Raw genomic sequence first — 19,863 nt, 5'->3', positions numbered from 1 at the left:
TTTATTCTAAAGATGTAGTAGTTTGTTTAAAAGTTTTTTTATGATCTGTCATAGGACAACCCCACTTAAGAAGATAGCCGTGGTTACCCAGACCTTGAGGCTGATTGCAAAGGGCCCCCTCCATAACAGTTCAAGATTCAGTACTCCAAAAATGTAGGTCTGTCACTGGGTACCAGTGCACAAAGCCCTATACAGCTTGGGACCAGGATACCGATAAGATCATCTCAGCCCTTACACACTTAACTGATCACTGTGTTCTGCAGGAGAGGATCTCCTGCCTATGCCATCTCATTATGACAGGCATCCCCAAACTTGGCCCTCCAGATGTTTTGGTACTACAATTCCCATCATCCCTGACCACTGGTCCTGTTAGCTAGGGATGATGGGAGTTGTAGTCCCAAAACATCTGGAGGGCCGAGTTTGGGGATGCCTGCATTATGAGATCAATTCTATATAGGAATGGGGCCTTTGGTGTGGTGGCACCCAAGCTTTGGAACTCACTCCTGTTATAAATCAGACAGATGCTGCTTCTATTGTCTATTGCCTTTGGAAGGCCTTCCTTGTTTCAACAAAGCCTTTTAAATAGAGCTCTTAAAGTGGAGATCTTAATCACAGTCTTGGATTTGGCCTTGTTTTTGTAAATGAAATTATATATGGAGTTGTTTTTCGCTGTTTGTGTATGTGGAGTTGTTTTTTTTTTACATATGGACTTGTTTTCACTGTGAAGTTGCTTTGAGATATTTTCTGGGAAGCAGTTCAGAAATGGAATCAAATAAATAAATAGTCTCTGGTTATGTTCTTAAGATTTTAATACCTAGGTCTTTGTTATGTTCTGCTGAATCCGCCCATGAGTGACAAAGCTTCTATCAGAAGTCCAGGGGTGGTCCATTCTGTTTCGCCACCTGACACAAAAGAGGAAGGTGTTCCCTGTGCAAATGCCATGGCCACCTCCACCCCCTTGACACTCCTGCCACAGCCTTGTTTACCAGGGTTGCGTGACATTAGCTTCCAGGTTATGGCAAGATCTTGCAGGCTGTCAGAGACCAGGCTGAGGATTACTGCTCTGGTGAGGAATGGTGGGAGCTTCCCCCTCCCCCTGCTCCTGACCAGGATCCTGAAGCTGCCCAGGAGCAGTGGAGTAGTATAGATTTCGAGCAGTGGTTTGCAGAGGGGCATAGTTCTGAAGGCAAAAGTTTGGACGAACTGGGGGGTGAACAGCAAAGTGAAAAAAGAATTGGAAGAGAGAGAGTTAACAGACTCTCGCTGGAAAGTGCCCAGCCTATCAGTCCAAGGTCATGTAGAGCAAATAAATACAAAAAGCACAATGGTTGAGAGATCAGGTTGCAAGACAGAAGTGACATGTGGGGAAGTGGGTGGAAACCTTCATTGGGAGCACCTTCATTCCAAGAATGGCTGCTTTGTTCTTTTGCTGTGATCATTAAAGACTCTTTAAATGGTAAGCGACACTTTTTGCTTTGTCCTGCTTATCTACGACCAAAGTGGGGGAGGAAGCAGAGTCCCCGAAGCCTGACACAGGCCTCTTGTGAGATCTCACTGGAACCTGGAAGCCATGGCAGCCCCTTCTTGCTTCTCCGGTGACAGAGGCAGTGCCCACTGAGGTGCTGCTTGGATTTGGCTTCCTCAGTCTGTCTCATGGATGGGCCGGCCCTGCAGAAGTCTACAGGAGCCACTCTCGCTTCCTCAACAATACCTCCGCAATGGCACTTCATTATGATGTAATTTCAGAGGAAGCACTCTGTGTGTGTGTGTGTGTGTGTACATGTAAGCAGGTGTGTGGAATTGTGGCTGCCAGGTTACTGACTCTTCCTTTGGGAAAAATAAAATAAAAAGTGGCTTCCTTCCCAATAAATCTTCCCAAATTACTAGAGTCCCCCCAGTACCAGGAGCTATCAAATGCCCAAGCATTGCTGGTTCTGACTAGGAATGGTATCAGACTTTGGTGGACCTCCATGAGTCTCACATAGGAAACCTAATATGTATGTGCATAAAGGAAAGAGAATGCATAGGTTTCACCCCACAGTTGGTCCTCAAAAATCTTGTCTCAGCTGTGTTTTTTGACACCTGCCTAGTGGAGAATTGATGTGAGCTGTTTTCTTTCCCCAGTGGCTCGCTGCTTTGGAGGACTCCCAAACTCATTTTCCAAACCAGAGTCTCTGCTCCACAATGTTCTGTGTAAACTGCCAGGGCTGGAATACAAGGATGTGTGGGAGGGAGAGGAAAGGGGGAGAAGAACCCCATTGCTGTGGTTCAGCCAGATTCCTTTTTAGGTCACTGCATGAGTGCAAATCTAAGAGCAGGCTTATATGCGTGGGCAGGGGTGAGCGAGATGTACCTTGCATTTTCTCACCAGCTATAGTTCTACTTTGTAGCAATTTTCAGGGATCTATTTCCTTTCTTTTCCTTTTTTCTCTTTTGTTTTCTGCCAGGGTTGAGAACATTTCCTCCAGCTCTCCTGAGAACATGGTCCCCCCCCCGTCTATTTCAGAGTGTATTTTGGCAGATTACAGAAGTGGGTGATGTAAATCGTAACTATCTTTTTGCCGTTATCATTTATTTCCCCTCCCTTCCTTTGACACATTCTTTCGCACCGTCAAGTCTAATCTGCACCAGGAGTTGGAGCGTCTTACCCCGGCGCAAGACCTTGTGGGTAATCCCACACAAATTGCTCTTCGGGGAGAGCTGGGCTGCATTACATTTATTGTGCAAAAAAAGAAAGAAAGAAAAAGATCAAGAAAGAGAGAGAAAAAGGGGAGGATGCAAAAACAAGCAAGAAGAAGCCCCCCCTCCTCCCGCCACAACTGTTTGTTCTGTGGAATTCAGAGCAGGTGCCAGAGGCGATGGTTTAAAACATTTGACATTCAAAAACGGCACACGACACATCTGGCTTCTGCTCACCCTCAGTGGATTGGTCCCTTAAAAGAAGACTCTACATGCGAGTGGCGTTGCATATGCCTGTGATATTTCATTTGAAACTGTCACTATTTTAACAATAAGAGAAAGAGAAGAAAGGCAGTAGGGGACAAAATGTGCCTGCTGATGGTTTTGCAGACACTTCTGTACAAATCTCTGTGGGAAACGGGGGTTGTGCTCAACTCAAAGAGCAGCTGACGCTTCTTAATGCAGCAGAGAGGAAACCGCTGCATGTCGCAGGCAGCATCGGTGCTCCCCATTTCTCTCCTGCTCCATTTATGTGCATTAATAAAGGATCCTCCTAAATCCATTTGGGCCCCTGCTTGAAATAAATTGTGCCCATCCCAGTTGCCTTTGCACCACAGAAGCAAGGATCAATTGGCCAACGACACAGTAATGAGAGAGGGAGGGTTGTATCATTCTCCCAGCAAGGAGAAAACCAGCCTGGTTCCGGCCATTATTCTGGAGATGAGGAACATCAGACCCAGGGGCTAAATGTGGCCCTCCAGGACACTCCTCAGTTCTCACCATTGCTTCCCAGGCCAGATATCTCACTGGCCCTATTATGTATCCCAAATGTTTTTGCCTGTTTGGAATGTGTCTTTGAATACGGAAAATGACTCTTGCTTGTCTGGGTGGTAGAGTTTGGGCTTTCAGATTTCAGTGGCACCCTGAGCATCAGCAGAATTTGACACCTCCTGCCTCTCGCCTTCCATTCTAAGTCATTGTTGGGGTGCCCCTTGTGGTGGCACCCTCTTGGCTCAGCCCCTGGTGTTGGAAGACATCTCTGTTCACAGGGAACCCCAAACAATGCAGTTGCCAAGGTTCTTGGTGGGAAGTTCACAGGGTATCAGAACCAGGAAGGTGCCAAAGAGAATCAGTCAACCATCTCATCTGCCGGTTGGTTTCTCCAGTTTATTAGGTGCGGCCAACCAGTCCTATGTGAACAAGATGTTAGTGGTCTGTCATTCCAAAGCCTTTTGTCTTTGTAGCTTAATGTTGCATGAGATACTGACCTTGAAATTCAGGGCTGATTTCAGGGTAATGTTTTCCATCCTATGAAAGAGCTTTGTGGCAGAGGTGGAGGGAATCATCTAGCAAATGAAACACATAAGGAAGTTGGGAACACAGGAAGCTGCTTTATATTGAGGCAGATCATTGGTCCATCTAGCTCAGTATAATCCACACAGACTGGGTTTCAGCCAAGAGTCTCCCCCACTCCTACCTGGAGATGCTGGGGATCATTATTATTACATTTATATCACACCTGTTCGCCAAGGAACTCATAGTGGTGGACATTGTTCTTCTCCCATTCTCCATTTTATCTTTACAATAATAGCTCTGTGAAGTAGGTTAGGCTGAGAGTCAGCGACTGGCCCAAGGTCATCCAACAAGCTTCGTGACAGAGTGAGGATTTGAGCCCTGGTCTCCTAGATCCTAGCTTAATACTCTAACCACTTCACCACACTCCTGGTTCTTTTACATATTAAGAAAGCAAAATGCAGGATACCTCTTGCAGCACCATGTGCAGTTTGGCTCCTGGGTGGGGCCTTTATCCACACGGCATGTTGGCTCTGTCAGTTCATAATATAACAGCCATGTCACTAGGCCAAGGTGAATCCATCTCTGCTCAAGTTCAAGCCATGAAATTGTTACCTTGGATATTGCATGGCATATAGAAGGCTGTCCTAGTGCTCTGAGCTCAAGAGGACCCCTTGTAGAAATGAAAGGGGAGGAATCATAAGCCCTACTCAAACGTGGCCCATAATTAACCTGTGGATATTATTAAAGGAAGTAACACAGTCAGGATTCATTGAAAGGATTAGAGATTTGCATTAAGTACAAAAATTGGATCTCTGCATCCTTTAGGCGGCTTTAGATTGTGGAGGCCATAAAGCTCCTTATTTTTCACTCCTACGATGTAGACTACATTGGAGTAGTCTGGCTTAGTCCCATGTTCTGAGTGAGGACGATGGAGTCTATGGTGCAGGGTACATAGCTCAATGGTAGATAAGGCTGTCTCAAGACATTTTGCTGCCTCAGGTGAAGGAGAAGACAGTATAACACCCCCCGACATACAAATGACTGAAGTGTCTAAAACACAATAATTATGACCTTGGCAATATAAAATGATGCTTTAACATCAAACTTGTGTGACAAGCAATTATAGGATTACTACTAAAGACCAAACAGATGGTTTTATGAGTCAACACATACAGAAGTGACACAGACAGGGAATAAATGGATTCACCTGTTCCTAGTTAGACGTCTGCCTCTAAATTGAGCTGTGCTGTGCTCTATAGGCGTCTCCCCTGTGCAATTGACTCGCACGCGACCGTGTATACACGCAGCACCAGGAAATAAATAAATACATTTAAATCAGGAAATAGCAGGAGAGAGCTGGAGAGTCCTTGTGGCTCACAAGGAGACCTTCCCCAGAGTCCAAAGAGGACTTCACTGAGCCCAAACAGACCGGAGGCACAGTGGGATTTTATTTAGGCTGCCCAGCCTCCTTGCCTAGCAGCTGACATGTGTGGTCATACAGCAGCAGCAGCAGCCACTTTTCCACATGTCCTCCAACCTCCACTCAGCTCCAGAGTTTCAAGCTGAAGAGAGAGTTGTGTGGAGAGAGAGCAGGAGAGAGAGTTAGACAGCGGGGGGGGGGGAATGGGCGTTTAGAGGCTCTTTAGAGTGTGTTCACCACTTACATGATTTTCACTTATGCATGCAGGGAGGCAGAACATAACCCCATGTAAGTGGGAGGATGCCTGTACTGTGTCAGAATAGTGGTGTGCCTCACCTCTTCATAATTCATCTGCATTTTTTCCAATAATTTCCCATCAGTGAATGAGAAGATAAATTTAATTTGGGACCTATCTAAGGGGAGAGAAAACTTCAGTGACATTCTCATGGGTGGAGTGCAAGGTTTTTGATGCACTTACTTTTTAGGGGTGCCTATGTTTGCCCTTTCATTCCACACAAATAATCTCCCCAGTGGTCTACACTCTTCAGCCTTCCTGAATGCCAATGCTTCTATCAAAGCCCAGAGTAAGGCGTCACAGAATAACTGGGACTTTTTCAGATCAGGAAGTGTGGACAGCCAGGGAGGCTGCAAAGTGCTGGAGAAATGTTTACTGGAAAGGAAGAAGACCAATGTACCACCCTCGGCTACTTCACAACAATAAGGGAAAGGCAAATCCCCACAGCCACTGAAATCCCAAAGAAATCCTGAAGTGCCTCAAGAATGCCCAAAAAATGGAAGCTGCTTTTGCAGAGGGGAAGAAAACATTTAAGTAACTGGAGAATAGACTCTGGCACACCACTAGATCAATGGTACAGCAGTACTAAACTGGGAATTATTCAGCAGGGAGAGAATGGGAAAGGGAAGTTGCTCAGTTGTAGGTAGGGATGTATGAAGGCATAGCTTTCTGTGTCGCCCTGCATTGGTTGCATGCAGCACTGTTTCCATTCTGCTGCAGTTTGTCTTTCTCCAAAAACTGTTATTCATTTTGCCATCCATGTAAGTTACATAATATCACCCTCGTTAACATTTTCCCACCCTATTCATTTCAGTGCAAATGAAATGCAACGCAAATCAGGAGCATGTAGTCAATTATGTATCATTTGCAGTTGGAAAGCAACAACAGTGAATACCAATAATATTTGCTGGACTGATTTCTGTTCTGGACATGGGACAAATAACTGAATGTGGCCAATTTTTGCTCCCATTTCCATTGGAATTCTCCAACATCCCTAGTGGTAGAGCATTCAGAAAGGTTCAGTCATGGACAAGTCAGAGTAGGGGTGGAAATGGGCCCTGCCTGAAACCCTGGATATCTACTGTCAATGTTGGAACTAGATGGACCAATGGTATGACTTTGTGTATGGCACTTTTCTATGTCTGTGTCTCATGGAATGTGCAGTCTTGGCTCAGTATGGCATGTTCTTCTCAAAGTGTCTTTCATCCTTCTTAGGAAACCTGTATTGAGAACCATATGTCCCATGGGGGCTGGTCTGGATTTCTTCATCCCTTCCCAAGTCTGTAGACAAATTACATATAGGGAAGCTTACTATGCCCCTATTTTGTTCTTATGAGCAGGAAACAATATCTGTGCCCTCTACAACAGCACAGAAAAGGGGGGGGGACTTCTGGATCCGTTATACCATGGCAACCTCTCCCTTCAAAATACTAATCAGTCTGTAAAACTCAAGGCAGCCACAGTGCTGAAATGTTTCCTGTGGTTTTATGATTCCCGGGGGCATTATTTGGTGATATGAAAAAACTTTAAAAAAATATCCACAACCTCTGAGCAGAAACGTAATAATAATAAAAACCATAATATACCTGAGAAGCACCAAATTGTAATTGTCCTTGCTCTGGTTAGCAATTCTATTGGGGCCCCACATTGCTTTGATAAACCTGATAGCTCAAGTGTAACAGCTGGAGACCCTTGGAGGGAGGATTACCTGTTAACACACACTGTTCACTTCAAACAGAGACTGAGTTTTACTTTTCAACTCAGTGAGATCATCAGAGTGCTTCTACTTTGTGATTTGCTACCTCTTCCCGGTGCGCAGGTTGTTTGTGTGTGGAGGAATTCAATTTAGTTTGCATTTAAATGTGAACCCACCTACTGTAATTTGTGCTTTCCAAAACAATACATGAACCAAAACACAGCCATTCTCTTTGAAATTTGCACCTCTCCAAACTTTGCAGTACATTTCTCCAGCCAGTGCACATACAGTGGAACCTTGTGTTACATACCGTCCCCTTGTGAACGCTGTGGGTTATGACCTCTGCTAACCGGGAAGTAGATGCTCCCAGTTGCAACCTTTGAAGTCACGCGGCGGCAGTGGGAGGTGCCATTAGTGAAAGCGCACCTCATGTTACGAGCGGGTTCGTGTTGAGAAGGGACCTCTGGAGCAAATTAAGTTTGTAACCGAAGGTACCACTGTACTCGGGTAAGGTATTGTTGTGTGTTAGTGTGGAAACAGGGATCCTCCTGATCCCTGGGTGCCAGATTTCTCTCTCTAGACGCTGAGGTGCTGAGGTTTAATCAGAGTTGACAGGCTGAGCTTCTTTTTTTGTTCCTTGTAGAGGGGCAAAGGGAGAACATTTCCTCCAGCTCTCCTGAGAACATGGTTCCCCCCTCATCTATTTCAGAAATTCAGCCTGGGAAAATGAGTCAAGAGAAACCAGAATCCACAGATTTACCCATCCTTGCTCTTCCCTGAGTTGTTGAAAAACAACAGGTGTTATTTGGCAGAATCAGTGCACACTGGCAAAGGGTGACATACAGTATGTGCCCCAAGGACCTTACATTTTGAATTTCAGGCTGGTGAGAGAGGAGGGAGAGCGTGTTAGGGCACCTCTAGATAGCCTGTTCATTGAACATGCACCTTGCTAAGTTTGCAGGGAAATTTCATGACATTGGTTATTAGATAAGCATTCATTTCTGATTTCACAGAATCAGAGAATTGTACAGTTGGAAGGGACCATGCATTTGTTTTGGTGGCGATCAGATGATGCTATGCCAAATAAAACATTACTCCATACTTTCCAGTGTATCTCCACAGTATTTACCTTATCACTAAAGTCCACTCTGTGAGGAAGTGGGTGTCAGGAACCAGGAGCCAGGTGCCTCTTTGTTGAGTGGTGTTGCTGCCGCTCCCCCAGCCCAAAGATAAGACCTTGATGTCCAGAGGTAGCACATCCCATTTATACCACATGAAGCAAAACAGGAATGCCACCCCACACTGACCACCTGCTCATCTCCTCTACTCACCCCACCACCTCCACTGCCAGGGCTGCTGCTACATCACCCGCTATATTGCCTCTGCCACTGGTGGAGAAGCAGCACTGTGAGTGGCTCCAATTTCTGGCAAGATCCCACCAAGTTCTCATGAGATGTCTCAAGATTTTGGCACGATCTCATGAGATCTCACCGGAAATCGGCACTGGGTAGGGGCACTGCTTCAGCAGCGGTGGAGGTGGCTAGGCAGGTGGGGCAACTGCTGGGGGCACTGCTTCAAGGTCTTCTGCCACCTGAGGCAGCTGCTTCACCCTACCTCATGGGTGAGCTGGCTCTGCTGCTGTCCTCTAACACAGAGAAATCCACTGCAAAAGGCCCAGGAAGACCTGGGGCTCCCCTACTGCATCACTGCAGGAGATTAATGGAGAAAGTTAGGCCCCTTTGAGTGAAACAAGACCTTGCAGTACAAGTGGGACTAACAACGAGGCAGCACCTGCTACTGATACCATATAAGGGCTTTCCCACCATCTTTTTCTTGCTGGAGCATCTTCAGAGCTCTGTGTTCCCCAGACTTCTGCCTGAAACCCACTTCATGTCCAGAAGCTTGTAAGCATTGAACCCCAGCCAGATGGGCGGGGTACAATTAATTTAATAATAATAATAATAATAATAATAATAATAATAATAATTAGCAGCTCACACCACAAAACCAAATATAACGTACCAGAAATAAATATATTTGCAGTGAAAAAATGTGTCCTCTAAGGGAAAAGAAGAATTAAAGGTGGAAGATGAAAAAATAATCTTGGAACATATGCAGGAGAAACCCTGGCAAGAAATTCAGAGCAAGCAGAAAGTCATTACTTAAACAGGCTATTGGAACTACACAAATAATTACAAAGGAAGGTCTAATATTTAGTTTCAACGTGCTCACCAACAATTCCTTTCCATTATTCGGCAAACTGCCCTCTGGACGAGTCACAAAACTAGACAGAAATACATTAATTATTAGACCTTTGGATATTGCTGTGGCCGGCAGAAGCATTATCGAGCAAAGTTCATCTAAAAATAGGGAGGGCAAGTGTGTTAGAGATCCATGCAAAGGATCAGGAAAGCAGAGTCCAAAAACACATTGATGAAATGAGGATTTTCTTCTTCTTTTAGAGACGAAATCCTTCCAAGTTTGTAAAATTGACCTCTGGTTGGCAGCAGAATAATCCAGGTGTTCTCTCTGGGGACAGCGGCTTTGCATTATCCGCCTTGTTCCTGGCCAGGCTATACATGTATGCACCACGCTGAATGCTCTCTGCATCACAATAGCTTTACACACACAGTTGTAATACCCTGAGGCTGGGTATAAATAAATTGACAGTCTTCTTCCTCGCTAATTCCATCAGCGAGCTCTCGGGCAGCATACTAATAGGAGCCATCCTTAGCATGCTGGAGAGCAAACATGGAAGCAAACTTGAACATTCAGAGTCCTCTGGATGTCTGCAGTCTTTCAGTTTGCCCAGCCAGGCCTCCCCGCTATCATGCCTTCACTGCAAATGTACCCTCCTATCCATTGCCTTCGTCTAGAGCAGTGGTTCCCAACTGGGGGGTCCTTGGGCACCAGGGGTTCCACATAACCTGACATCTTTCCGCAGGGCCTGCAAGACAGAGTTGTTCTGCCAGGCCTTTGGTCAGGGCGCAGCCTGACTCCCTCCTCTGGCAACCTGCACAGAATTTTGCTTAATTGGTTGCCTTCAATTTGATTTAATTAATTTTTATAATGAAATATTTTTAGATTGTGTAACTATTTTACTGTTTGATTATTTGATTGTTGTTAGCCGCCCTGAGCCCGGCTTCGGCTGGGGAGGGCGGGATATAAATAAAATTTATTATTATTATTATTATAACACACCCAGGGGATCTGCGTCACCTTTCACATAATCAAAACTACCATACAGTCATTCGTCATGTTACTTTTGCTTCAGGTTGAACATTTTCAGGTTGCGTTCTGCGGCGACCCGGAAGTACTGGAAAGGGTTACTTCTGGGTTTCACCATTCGCGCATGCGCAGACACGCAAAATGACGTCACACGCATACGCAGAAGTGGTGAATCGCGACCCACACACTCGCAGATGAGGGTTGCATTCTGCTCATGTTGTGAGTGGGCCTCCAGAATGGATCCCATTCGCAACCAGAGGCACCACTGTAGAGATATCATATTTTTTTTTTCAAAATTAGGGGTTCCATGGTGTTATAAGAGAAAAAAACCCTGCTCCTTTCCCCTTATGCAGTGGTATCCAAACTTTTTTCAAAGAGGGCCAGATTTGATGAAGTGAAGGGCCATGGGGACCGTCCAAAGGGAGACCAAAGTTGTTGGCCTTTTTTTAGGATTGAAGTTGGGGTTCAAGTTATTGAGCTTCTTTTTGGACTGAATTTGCTGGTGGTTTTTAAAAGGATTTTATCCCAGGAAGTAAACTGCCACAGGCCCCCGAAATGGACTTTGGACTTGCCTGTCTTATGGGATATCCAAGAGCCCGTATAGAGACCTTAAGTGGGTTCCCTATTGGTAGGAGAAAATACAGTAACAGACATCAACAAGAGTATATTGAGAAGCAAAGTAGCTAGTAAGCCTGATCTTTATTAACTGCTGCAACAGGGTCCTCACTCACCACACGCAGGAGGGAGGAGAGAACCCAGAACAATGGTGTGCAAGCCCTTATAGAAGTTGACCACCCTGTAGCCCAAGGCCCCCTCTCTGAAAAATCATGTATACATCACAGAAGGAGGCAGTCTACAGCAGAAATACATCACAGGAGGCAGTCTAAAGGAGAAATCCTCTTTGCCAGGATACCTGATAATGGTCACTTGATTGCTTTCCCTGGGCAGCCTGGCCATTCTTTTGTGATGGTTAATCGTTTAGTTCCTGAATCCAGGTCACAGGCTCACCCTAGTCATACACAAATATGCCCTTAAGACAGGATATGCAAGCAAAATGACAATGGGGAGGCTTTCCCCATTCCCCTCTCTTACTGCAGAGGAATATTTGAGTTCACTGGGAGAGTTAAAATGGCTTCAGGATTGCTCTCCTCTACTATTTCAGACACGTGGTTTATATACTTATGTATGTTTTTGCCTTGTACATTTATGAACATTTAATTTATATTTGAAACCTTAGAATTCTTATAACAATGGCTTGGCTTTTGAAAACTAGGGGTCCAAGGAGTTAGCTAATTGGGAACCACTGATCTAGAGGTCTCCTTGAGGATCATGTCCAAATCCTTAGGAGTTGGGTGGTCCTCCTGATAGGACAAGTTTCTGTTTGAGCTACTGTCAGGGGCTCAGGAACAGAGGCACAGGGGAGAGAGGAGATGGAGAGCGAAGGGGAAGGATCTGAGGGCAGCGTAGGGGAGTATGGCAGTGACCCGAGAGATTCCATGAGCTTCTCCAGCGAATCAGAAGATTCCCAGAAGGAGGCGGCGATGGTCAGGGCAAGGGGGGCCAGTGGGGACTCCCAAAGCAGCAGCTGGAGATCAGGGCCAGCTTCCCCACCAGAGCGTAGTGGGGGGGGGAGGAGTCCCAGGTGTCAGGGCCAGCGTCTCCTCCAGGAGGGAGAGAAGATGAGTCGAGACTGACCACACCTCCACTGGGGAGTGGGGGAACGGAGGGGAGGTCAAGTTCAGATAGCCTCCCCAAAGGGGGAAGCAGTGACAGGAGCAGTGTAATGGTCAGGAGGAAGGTTGCCGGCTGGGTGCGCGCGCCAAGTTCAAATGTACAGGCACGCGGGACAGCAGAAAGCCCGGATCGGGAACCAGGTCCTAAAGCCTGCTAGAGGCAGGGGGAAGACTCAGGGGACTCAGCGTCAGAAGAGTCTAGGAAAGGTGAGACCCCAGCTGACAGGCGGACCCAGAAGAGGAAAGAGCAGAGGAAGAGGTGGAGCAAGGCTAGGGTCTTAAACTGGTGTCTGGGGGGAGGAGACTCAGACGGAGCTTCGACGGTCTAGAGTCTCAGACGTAGAGCTGCACGCTGCTGATGTGAAAGACAAACTGAACTTCAATAAAGACTTTTGTATATGACCACGAACTGGCGTTGGTCCTTTGTGAGCTGGGACCTCGGGCAGCTCTGACAGCTACTATCTCTCCCTCAGACCTAGGACTTGCTTGGTCTTGACATCAGAAGCCACACTCACCAAGCCTTCACCTCCTCCAAGGATTCTGGCTCCTTCGTCCAGGTTGAGCCTGATCCAGGACTTGGTGTAATGCTGGGGCCTCCATGCCTTCCTTTGATAGGGAATCCCCTGACCGAGAAGTAGCAGTTGTTTTGCTTCAGAGCCCTGGGCACAAAGCAATCTGGCTGCACTCCATGGCCCTGTGGCAAGGGGGAGGCAAACGAAACGGGCAGCCTGGCTACCAAATGTCTCTTTGCAACATGCGCACACACCTTTCCTCTGCCCCAGCCAGCAATCACAATGCACATTTTTTTTTGCTAGTTAATAATAGCCCCTAATCTGAGTCACAAGCATAGAAAGGAAGCACAGCCATGCTGGAACGTAGCTCACACCTTGGGAAGCAGCTTGTTGCTGTTACTAAGGAAACCTTCTTTGGTAGTAATGGCAATGGGAGCCCGTGTCAATGAGCTTTGGCAGGGAGGGGTTGGTGCGGCAGGGTCAGGCTGGCTTGATAGCAAAGGAGCTGGGCAGCGCGGCAATTGAGCCTGCCCTCTGCGCGAGAGCTCCGATGTATGCATTTAGTAAGGGTCAAGGAGGGCCAAAGCAGAGGGGAGTTCACAGGCACTTTCTCACTTCCCTGCATGCACCAGGGTCCAATTTCCACCGCCCCAGGATAGAGAGGCTCCCATTGGAAATAATTGAGAATGGCTTTGTGTCCCGCAGGGAGCAAATGAGGACCCTGTGACTATTTCATTTCATCCTCGGCGCTTTTTCAGCAGTCAGCATTCAGGAGGATGGGGAGACATAAAAGGTTTTGCAGTTGTCCGGGCTGGAGTTAGCATTGCTTTGCTTGCTGAAGCTGAGTTGTGGCGGTTTGAAGGCGCTGGATACAGTTTCACATGCTGTTTTTTTTAAATAAAAAATAAAAAAATAATTATTTTTTTAATGGAAAGGATGTGGGTGGATTCGGCGTGGGCTGAGGAACTTTCCTTACAATATGATTGGAATTAAAACTAGCCTGCATTCACATTCCCCTTTACTGTGCACTTGCTGAGTTTCCAGTGCTGGGTTTTTCATCCAAAAATGCACATGTAACCTTGACTTCATTATAAAATATTAGTGATCAATGTGTTGTTTCTCAAACTGGCTTCACACAGATTGGAGTCCTTAAGCCTTTCCCATTATGATGTGATATTAAGCCTTCTCACTGCATTGCAGGGGGTTGGATTAGATGACCTTTGGCTTCCCTTCCAACCCTACAGTTGTGATTCTTGGGTGTATTTCTTGTAATTGGCTTCCTGTTGTTTGCTTGTTCTTCAACAGATGATCCTTTGCTTATGTTCCCTTTACCCATCTTCCTTTTTATTTCTACCCCTGTTAATGATGGCAGTCACATCCACACCGTTTATGGAAAGCATATTTATAACACTTTAACAGCCACGGCTTCCCTCAAAGAATCCTGAGAACTGTAGGTTACTCCCCATGGAACTACAATTCCCAGTACTCTTAACCAATTACAGTTCCCCAGGATTCTTTGGGGGAAGTCATGTGCTTTAAATAGTGTGTATGTGACCTGAGAGTGTTTGCTTTCTTGTTTCCCCCAAGGAGGATGCAACTCTTTCCCACAAAAAAGAAGGAATCTGAATGGTTTACTGGTGCAGTCAAAGGAATGGTAGAGCTCAAATGGGCAGCTCTCATGAAGGCGCAGCATTACTATCTATCTGCCAATGGACCATCCTATTGGCCCTACATTGGTTGGGATTGTCAGCAGGAACATGTAGCAAAATGGTGATCTCACTGTTGGGAGTAAAGCAACAATGCTTGCAATTAGTTACACGAACCAGTAGGGGTGATTGTCTTTCTGCCTATCTGTTCTTCCTCCTCACCTGTGCCTTCTCTTTCACCTGTCCTGTTCCTTCCTTCTGCTTGTTCATAAAGTTGGTTACTTCCTTTCCATTTTTTATGCCTTTCTTGCTTCATCTCCAAGTTAGTCCTTTCAAGCCACTCAGTATGAGTTAGCATGTACTAGTGCCTCTATTTCGGCCTCTGGTAAAACCTGAACCCAGAATTTGCTTTGTTTTCTGTGACTAATAAACCTAAATTGTCTTTATCTCTTTCATGCGGTAATCTTGTCAGCCTGTTTCTTTCTGTACCCCACTGCAATATATTTGCCAAACTCCAACACTCACTCAGTCCTAATTTGGTGACTTTGTTTGGAGCTCTGATGGTTTCCATTTATGTGTCCCCAGGGTCTACAAATAGGGACTTGGGAACTGGAGGAGATGGGAGCCAAGTTTTGCCTTGGGCTCCTCATCCTGCAGCTGAAATCCCTGCCTTGCAGCAAGAAGGTGATGGCACAAGCAACAGCTCTGCTGGACGTGGAAGAGGAAATCACAGAACTCCGAGCCCAAAGGTCAGAATAGAAGCACAATTTGCACCTGATTTTGTTCCCAACATCTGTATCTTGCCTCAGTGGAAGCACTAGGGTGGCTACCTAAACAACATACACATTTGTGTAAATTTTCATAACCAGCTGCACAAATATAAGATGGGGGATACCTGACTTGTCAGTAGTACATGTGAACGGCATCTAGGTGTTAGCTGCTAACTGTTGTTGGGCAACTTCAAGGCCCAAGGCTCTTGTCTTATGATTTTCTAAACTGGACATGGATCAGAGAGCCCTCCAAATAGAGGATTCTTTCAAATAGAGGACTATCCATTGTAAAATAGGACACATGGCCACCTAATTCAGATTAGTGACTGTTCTTGATCCTCAAGGCATCAGGCAATGAGATTTTTTTTATTGTGTGGTGTGATACTTATCTGATGCCATGTTGCCAGCCAGATAGTAGGTTTGCTAGTAAATTCAATATTGTGATTTGAGGCACGGAAAGGAACCAGCAAAATAAATTCTTTTAAGTGCATGGGCTGATTCTTCCCCTCCCCCAGGTGGTTTTTTCGTATTTAAAGTCTTAATGCTACCTGAAAAGTAGAGGCTTTTACTATTGCCTAATTCTCTCTGTGTTTCCCAAGTCTGTTTCTGGGAGCTGTAATGGAGGTTTGCTGGAGATGGGGATAGAGATGGATGACTCCCAGGTTTTACATCCAAGTTGGGGCAATAATATTTCCTTAAAAGTGTGTGCAACAACAAGGCTACAAAGAGAATGATTGTCTCATGCAACTGGTCTTACAGAGGTTGTGGACCCAAGTGATTTGGCCAGATCCAAGATATGCATACTTACTGGACACATGCCAAATGCCAACCTAACACATTTCCAAGAACAGCATAGAAAGAAAGCACAATTTGCTAAGAGTTACAGCTCACATAATGGGTCTCCCATTGAACTGATCCTGCCTTCCATTTCCCCCAGAAAGCAATGGTATCCCCCCTCTCATTGTTGCAGAAATACCCCATAATTTATGGTGGGTTCCCATCCTCTCCCTTCAGGGATGCTTTAACAGCCATTAGCACCACCTGTTCGTGTTGCTGGAGACCATATTTACAGTCTTGTTCATCATTTTTAATGTTTATGGAAGGAGAGAGAGAGAGAGAGAGAGAAGGGGGCAAATAGCCTTAAAAATAGAGACATTTCTTTAGATTAGTCATGCTCGCTTGTACATGTGAGCGTATAAATGAAGCAATTACTGTGTGTTCCAAACACCAGCCGTGCCACGGACAGCCGCCTGACAAGCAATCCGCGTGTCATTAAAGGGAGCTATTCAAGCCTGGCCAGACGGATGGATTCCAGGCATAAATCAAACCTGACTTCAGAGCAGGAGAGCTGCGGAAGCCTTTTGAGTTAAAATAACTTGGAGATAGGGAAGGAACATTCCAAACACCTGGCAAAGCCAAGAATTTTATTTAAAAGGCAGATAGTTGTTGCAGGAAGGCAGGTGGTGGTAGTGAGGGTCAAGTCGGCTCAGAGGCAGAAGGGCACCAGCAAAAATTGAGGGCAGAACGAAGTCCATCAGCATCACTGGCTTTCGTCTTGACCTGGACGCAAAGCATGCTGTTTGTTCTCTTCTTCTCCTTTTTGGTGATTTGACTTTATTTCATCCCTCTCTTGCATCCCAGCCTTGTGGGGTGGAGAGTGAGAGATCCTGAGAACAAGATGTGCTGAAATAACCGTGAGAAAATTCATTTGAGTGCAGGTTCTTTTGACCAGATGGGAAATGGTGGTGGTGCTCAAAAAAGTAATGTGACATTGCGCAGCCATGTTGCCATTTCATACATTACACTGCACGAAGCGGCAGCTCAGTTTCTTAGACTAAGCCAGCGTCTATGATAGGTGTATCCTGAGGCATCCAGTAGGCAAAGCAGCATGGAGGGTGAGGTTGCTGGGGCGAGCAGGATTTATTGGCAGTCCCCTTCAGTGGAAGTGAAGCCTTGGTCCAAAGCTCTGTATCTCTTTCTTAATGTGACCCGTTGCTTTTCTTGATATATACCAAGCCTGATATCTTCATGACATCAGGGGAAGACTTTTAATTAATTGCCAGGTTTTCTGACATGGCTTATTTTAACCATGCATTTGTCTGGAGGTGCTGCTGTTCTTGTGACCCACCTTAGCTCAGGATACAAGTCAGTAGTGGATCCCAACCCACCAGCTGAAGATCAATAATCATTCCAGCAGGCTTAAGTTGATCCTTTGGTGTGTGTGTTGCTGTTTCTACTGCCAATGTCTGTTTTTATTATTCTGCTGCTTTCTGACTATGTTTTGTAATGGTTTTATCCTATTATACACTCTGCAAAATGATGGGTGGCTTATAAAGCCATAAAGGAACAGTGAAAGTATACGGTGGGTACATGGTTGTGAGTTGTATCTATTCTCTAAGTTTTCAGAAGCAATGCAAGACTCACATTTTGGGGCTGGTTGAAACGTAGAGAGCTGTGTTTTATGGCTGTGTTTGGTATTGCGATCCTTTGCGACAGCATTTAATTGAATTGCTGTTAACTTAATGACAGCTTCCTTGGTGGCTTTAAACTGTGTTATGGCTTTAAAATCATTGTAAGCCTACCGCTTTAGACTCAGAATAAATATGAGCAAAGTTTGCATACGGATATACATAAAGAAAATTGATCACTACATTGATCGCTACAAAAGGATCCTGAAAGAACACACCACCAAATATTACCCTATGTATCCGCCTTATCCTGGTCTACCTGGTCTGCTTAACACAGTATAATCTAGTCTTCACTGACTGCAATTCTTGGAGGTCCCAGGTAGATTGAGGACTTTCCCTGCTACCTGAGATCCCTTAAGACAGGGGTGGGCAACATCCAGCCTCATGGTAGCATGAAACCCTTGGCACAATTTAATTCAGCCCTCAGCCTGTTCTCATGTGTGTGGCAAGGAAAAAAGGGGGGGGGGTGGAAGATCATAGAATAAAGTGAGTTTGAGGAAGGGTGCCCATTCACTTTTGGCCATGCAGCCCCCGACAGATTATTTCCAAAGGATCATGGCACTTGACAGGTGAAAAGGGGTTCCCACTCTTGCATGAAGAGAGTTTCAGGATCAAGCCTGCTACCTTCTGCATGCCAAGGTAATGCAGTTGACCTCTAATCCTTGACCTCTCCCTGGATGTGAAATGAGAGGTTCATTTAGACTACAACTCTGCACAACCTGTGGTCCAACAAGACAAACACAACCTCTGAGGCAAAGGTCTTGTCCATAGCCTGTTACCTAGAGAAGACCAAGAGAGTCATATAAATTAACTAGAGATGCCAGATATTGAACCCGGGACCTTCTGTATGCAAAGCATACACTCTGCCGCCGATCAATTGTCTCTTCATCTTTACTGATCCCCCTTCTCTTACAAATCTCTATTCTTTGTCTCCTATACAAGTTTCCCTTTGCTCCAGCACCTGATATAGCTGGCAGTGTCACTCTCCAGGTGAGCATTGTCTTGCGACAGCAACTGATTCTACCTGTCAGGTCTTATCTGTATAGATGCCCTTTAATGCACCTTTCTCAACTGTTTCAGCTCCACGTCTTTTCCAGAATGGAACTGACAGCACACCTTCCTCCTTTCTGAACTCACCTGATCAGAGACATTTGCAAAGGGCATTGCCAGTGTGGAACACTTGGTTGGAAAGTTAGGCTTTGTGTTATTTGTCATGTTGGCTCAGAAATGGTACAATATGACCACTTCTGTAGCTGACATTAAGTGATCTTTTAGAACAAAAGTGGAGCTGGAAGCATTTCCCGTTGGTAGCATGATGAGAGCAGTAGTACTGTTGCCAACATATCTCCTAGCTTAGTGATAGGGTTTGCTCTATAACAAGATGTGTAGGTAAGACCAGGGATTGGGAGAGAAATTCAATTTAGTTTGCATAGAAAGGCGAATTTATCAGATTCACACATTCCAAAACAATGTGAGAATGGAAATACACCCATCAGCAAAAATTAGCAATTATCTATAATTTTGTGATGCTGTTCTCCAACAACCATTGTTGACAAAAATACATTTATTAGTGGAAAGTCTGCATAAAAAATAATAGTGAAAATAACATGAAGCAATGTGTTATAATGCAGATAATTGCTTGCCAAAATGTATGTATTAGTCAAAACTGCAAACAAAATTGTGTTCATTAGGAGAAATTTGCACCCAGATGCTCATGATTTTTTTAAAAGAATTTTGTTAATTTCTCCTAATATTGAATTCAGTGGAACTTACTTCTGAGTAGACATCGTTAGAATTGCAGCCTTCATCCCTCTAACAATGAACAACTTTAATGAAGTCAACAAACAAAGCTTTAGGAAAAAAGTAAAGCAATGAAGCTCCTGTTTGGACCGTGACAATTATTTGTCAATGGATATGCAAGGCAATTTATGTAAAATGTGTGCATGTTAAAAAATAATAATACAAAACATTCATAGCAAGAATCAAAGGCCACCCAACTGTTCCCTTTTTGTGCCATATATCCATGGTTCAGGCAATGGAAGAAACTGTGCATATCACTCCTGCTGGTCAACATTTTCTTTCTTTTCACCAATGTGATGTTAAAATGAAGGAAGAAAGCA

General features: G+C 45.2%; 1 protein-coding gene across 1 annotated transcript in view; it reads left to right on the top strand.

Moving 5' to 3' along the window:
- The window catches only part of AGBL1 (AGBL carboxypeptidase 1), a 410,764-nt gene that overhangs the window by 270,712 nt on the left and 120,189 nt on the right, over window positions 1-19,863 (top strand). Inside the window, exon 22 of the mRNA XM_082198360.1 lies at window positions 15,091-15,254. Coding sequence (XP_082054486.1) covers window positions 15,091-15,254 — 164 coding nt within the window. The remainder of the gene's footprint in view (window positions 1-15,090; window positions 15,255-19,863) is intronic.

Source organism: Podarcis vaucheri (assembly GCF_965113315.1).
Source record: "Podarcis vaucheri genome assembly, chromosome: 14".
Taxonomy (NCBI): Eukaryota; Metazoa; Chordata; class Lepidosauria; order Squamata; family Lacertidae; genus Podarcis; species Podarcis vaucheri.
This window is presented reverse-complemented; position numbering and strand designations above follow the sequence as displayed.